Source organism: Uranotaenia lowii, unplaced genomic scaffold, assembly GCF_029784155.1.
Source record: "Uranotaenia lowii strain MFRU-FL unplaced genomic scaffold, ASM2978415v1 HiC_scaffold_1138, whole genome shotgun sequence".
Classification (NCBI taxonomy): domain Eukaryota; kingdom Metazoa; phylum Arthropoda; class Insecta; order Diptera; family Culicidae; genus Uranotaenia; species Uranotaenia lowii.
Window position 1 is genome coordinate 1 of NW_026597120.1, and position 5,000 is coordinate 5,000.

Here is a 5,000-nt window from a genome sequence, read left to right on the forward strand (position 1 = left end):
TGTGTTAGAATTTTTGATTTTGGTATGTCTTAGCAATCATTTAAAAATAGGTTAAGGCATCTCTTAGAACGATAAGTCTGTGCGAAACAATATTTTTTCGAAGACTAATAAATAAATAAATACCGTTGTCTCCGTATCGCTTTGGGCTGTATTCATACATAACATGAGTCTTGAAGTTTTGGCAGGAATATTCCCTCTGAAAGATCGATGAACCCATTGGTGATTGTGAATTTCGAAAGGTTACTTGAGCAGGCTGTCGACGGGTCTGTCAAACCCGCGCGGAAGAAGTGGTGCACCCGGGTACTTAGGTACCAGTACTTCGGTGTGTGCGTGATGGTCCAACACGCTTTCGGGGAGTCATGGCCCTGATATGCGGGCGTGACCGGAGGGAGAGCGATCGCCAACTCGTTTTGCGCTTCGGTGGGTGGGTATAGACCCGACTCGCAAAATGAGTAGATGCGCAAAGTGGTGGCCAATGGTGGGCCGATCGTGGACGTGTTTACACGTCAGTGTCCGAGAGGCACATTTTGCCGGAGGTGTCAGGGTAAACACGCGTTTCGGGAATTGTTGCACCTGAACCGCGAGTGTGACCTGATGAGGGCGGTCTATAGCTCGATCTGCGCTTCGGGTGGTCAAGCGCCCGACTTGAAGATCGGGTACTTGCGCTGAGTGGTGACTTAAGTCAACACTATTTGTGAGTTCGGAGGAGTCTGAGTCCTACACGTGGCGTAGGGGGCTTACCCCCCCCCCCCCCCTACCCGCGTGTTTGAACAGAGAAAGTGTCGTCGACAACTCGCTTTGTGTTTCCGGACTTTGGACTGGATTCACAAAGTTTGTAGTTGCGCTGCGTGGGGACCTCCCCCTATTGAAGCAAAGTGTGTCAAACAGTTCGAGGTGGGAACAAAGGTCAGTGGCCCCAGGTGGACTTTATGGCGTAGGGGGTACAGTGTTCCTTAGCATTGTGTCATGAGTCGTCCAATTGCACCCATGGACCCAGAGTAGCAAACTGGGGGGACGCGGTGGCTCACCGCGCCTTGGAATGCAATCCGTAAATTGAATTTACCACCTGGGTTAACAACTAATAAAAAAAACCCTTCTTCGTATTCTCCAACTCGTGTTTGTAGCCCAGACTACGACCATTCTTCTGTCCAGTTTGATTTGTCTATGCAGCAGGAAATTTGTGGAATCCCGGTCTCGCATCGTCCTCTTCTGATTCCAAGAATTTTCGAAGCTAAATTGAACCTGAGTCGGGATTTTATTCGTATATTTTCCCGTCTCATGTCCAATCATTATTCCTTGAATGCGGTACTCTATCGTATAAATATTGCTGGCAGCAATTTATGCGGTTGCGGCATTACACTGTAATATATGGAACGCTTTAGAGCGGAAATCTGAAAAATCTGTAAACATTTCTCTATTGTTAAAACGTCTGAACTAAGCTTTGATAAAGTTATGAAACAAACATGAGAACGCCTGGCGCAAATCCGTTTCTAAAACCTAGGTCATAACACTTACACCATCATCCTTTCTCGTTTTTTCACTTTGTTCTGAATGTCGGGCATGGAGAGCGATTTTTCCAGGGGAACCTTCTGCTGGAACAGCAGCTTGTGCAGGTTGTGCTCCGGTGTAACTTTCCGTTTCGGTTCATCGAGACCGTCATCGCCGGTGAAGGCGTCGTTGGACACTCCATTGCCTCGGAACTGATCCTTCCGGGAGAAGGTTCGCTGCAGGGTGGCTTGAATTTTTCGGATCGCTTTGTTCTCCGAAAGTTGTCGGTCGAATTTCGGGGGTGTTTGTGGTGATGGAGCCGTGTAGCTCTCCATCGCGAGCTTGGAAGTTCCCGGAGGATGTCGCTTGTTGATGATGGGTTTTTCGAACGAATTGTCTGTGGTTTTGGCTAGCGGTGATTCGAGGCTGGCGCTTTTGGGGTGTCCTGCGGAAAATTTCATCGGGATTTCTTTCGGTTTTTCCTGGATAACTTCGCTGTGTGAGGAAGACGGTGCCGTGGAACATCCTGCAATGACGGCCGGGATTTCACCATTGTGTAGACGCTCCTGTTCTTTTTCGAAGAAGCCGTGCAGGCGATTGGTCCATTCGCCTACCCCTCTTATGTGGAGCCAGATGTAGTCTTCCTGTTCGGGGGCACTACTCAGCGTAAACGGATGCCACTCGTACTTGGCAATGGCCGGAATGTTGACGAAGACGTAGTCCCCTGGCCGAAAGCAGAAATGAACCGGTCGCTTGATGACGAGGTGAGTGACCTTCGACGGAAGTAGCAGTCCCGAGGAGATGTACGTCTTGCCGTGCTCTGTTCGCATCCAAACTAATCTTTGGTGAATTATTGGTTACGCAGTGTTCTAGGACGGAGTTGACAGGTTAGGGCTATGGGTAACTTACCTAACGGTTCGCTCAACCAGATAGATGAAGCCGGGCACGATGAACCATTTCCAGAAATTCGGCCCATGGAACAGCACCAGTATCCAGAACGGGATGTATAACAGGTGGGTCCAGTAGAAAACCTAGGGGAAAAATCAAAAACAAATCATACGAAAAAATCGGTTGCCCAACAGAATCAAATTAAATGGAAAAAGTAGATCATAGAGTTAGCTTAAGGAAAAAAAGATGAAGAGTGTTAAAAATTCAATCGATGGAACTGTACTTCAAAGCTGCCTCCTCGTCGCACAAATGGCTGCGAACAGACAAACATCACCAGCAGGATCACGAACAGGGCCATTCCGGTCGGATTGGCGCATCCCGCGATGAGTCCGAAGTGCCCAGGCCGAGCCGTGAACAGCCACTCGGTCGTGGTGAAGTTCTTGACGTTGATAACCGGATCGTTGACCACAATTGTGGCTGTTTGTCGTTAGAGTGGTTTATAATATTTACACATATAGACATACATACATACATACACAGTGTGGTTGATGGGTGTATTTACACGGATTCGGTGCAGGAAGTTGAAGAGTGAAAAAAACGGATGATGTAGAAGGATAACAGACAGAGGTTTGAGGTAGTAGTTCATATAGGCAGATAGCAGAAATTGTGCATGCACACAGATCAGGATCAAGGTGGTCATAGTTGATAGGCGTTGATCAGGCAGGCAGGCAGGATTACAGGCGATGGACAATCGATGGGATCACATAGAGACGACGTTCATCGACAGATCGGGATCGGGTTTAATTAAAAAGAAATGCAATAAATTGAAGATTAGTTAGAAGGTAATCTAAATTTACTAGTTGTCGCAGTTGGTGGTAAGGTGCTTAGCTTACAATGAGATCATAACACATTCCCAAGTATAAGAGGGATCTGATCTGAATCGTAATAATCAACAGGCGGTCCCGGTCTGTGTCTGCGAATGCTGTGTGATCGTAAAGTGGAATTATTATTACCGGTAGATCGGGCGGCCGTTTATTTCGCTTCTAATGGACACATTTAGCAGACCGTTCGATTCGAGGGTTTATGGATCATGACCCAGTTGATACGCGTTCAACGTCTCTATATTGCTGCGGCTAAATCAAGCCAACAAAAGAGGTTGCAAAATAAACGGGAATGGATTTTTTTTTTAAATTGATAAATTTTCCTTTGACGCATTTTGATATAAAATTTAAAAAATCGAAGCGTTAACAATTTTTTTTTACATTTTTACCATTTTGAAACCAAAAGTTAGTGAGAAAGATTCTAACGACTCAAATAGTAATAGCTGTTTTTATCTCTAAAGTAAAGTTTAATTAAAATGATTAAAATACGTTGACACCCATATGGACAAACAAGAGACCATCAACTGAAATAATACGTATAAATTAGTGTGGCAGCCAAATGGGTCATGTCGAAATTTGCAAACCGACCATATACATTTTGAAGATAGGCCCAAAACCCTGACCTGTGCAAAATTTCAACTAAATTGAACTTTGTTTAGAGTTGCCTCAAAGCGCTCAAATTTTCGGTATTTTTGACCCTCAAAAATCTCCAAAAGAAAGACCTGCGAAAACCGAAAAAATCGAAATTTTAATGTTGATGTCAAATGACCTAGAAATGCATGAAACGTTGAGATCTGGTGTTATCTCGACAAACAAAATTTTTTTTCGGACAAAAATCGAAAACAATATTTCGGAGATATCACCAGATCTCGACGTTGCATACATTTCCAACTCATTTGGCATCAAAATTAGTACCGTAATCCGGGGTAAGATAGATCACTTTTTTTCAATACTTTCCGATTATTTTTTCTGTTCAGTGGAATGTGGTATGTTTCGTATTTTTAAAACCAGTACTGGACTCCTTTGAACGTAAAACATGGTTACCAGAAATTTATTAGACTACTTTCAATTTCATTCAAAAATAGATTTCGTCTCTGTTCAGAATTTGATGCTTTGGGGTAACATTGATCAGTCTCTATTTTGACGGTTTTTTCGCGTTTTCTTGATCATAAAGGATAAAAAAAAACCTCAATAATATTTACAAATGCTTGTTCAGCAATTTTACATTGTTTCTAACGTTTTCTTTGAAAAACATTTATAATCGAAAAAGAACAATGCTGCTGCATACATTTAGGGGCAAAAATTATAACAATTGCTAAAAAGTTTTAGCTTCAAAATAGAAATGAAATTTGACATTCACACATTCTCCTAGGCCCTCCCACTATTTCCATTTTAATTTTTTCTTCAAAGTTAACCATTTTATAGGGTTCCTATCTATTTTTCCAAAGAAGTCAACTTTGAAAAATTTCCAGTAAGTATATTCAATATTTGTTGCATCAAAAATCTAAAGACAACAATGTTAGAATTAAGTGCAGAATGTGCGTAATGAGTATCTCAACAAATGTTATGAACATTATATTTATGCAAGTTCAAAACTAATAATAGTGAAGCATTTTAAAACAAATTTCAAGTATGATTTAAACTAACAGCTTTATAACTTTAAGAGGAGAAATCACCGTGAATTTGTTTTATGAAATGAATTTGCGGCTTTATCGGTGAGGGTTAAAGAGTTGAAATGAAAGA

The 5,000-nt window shown here is 42.5% G+C and overlaps 1 protein-coding gene across 1 annotated transcript in view; it reads right to left on the reverse strand.

Annotated features, from left to right (window-relative positions):
* Window positions 1-1,472: 1,472 nt before the first annotated feature.
* Window positions 1,473-5,000, reverse strand: part of LOC129759145 (NADPH oxidase 5-like) — a gene marked incomplete at its 5' end in the record, with an annotated part of 9,151 nt that continues 5,623 nt past the window's right edge. The window contains 3 exons of the mRNA XM_055756557.1: window positions 1,473-2,328; window positions 2,398-2,519; window positions 2,660-2,853. Coding sequence (XP_055612532.1) covers window positions 1,512-2,328; window positions 2,398-2,519; window positions 2,660-2,853 — 1,133 coding nt within the window. The remainder of the gene's footprint in view (window positions 2,329-2,397; window positions 2,520-2,659; window positions 2,854-5,000) is intronic.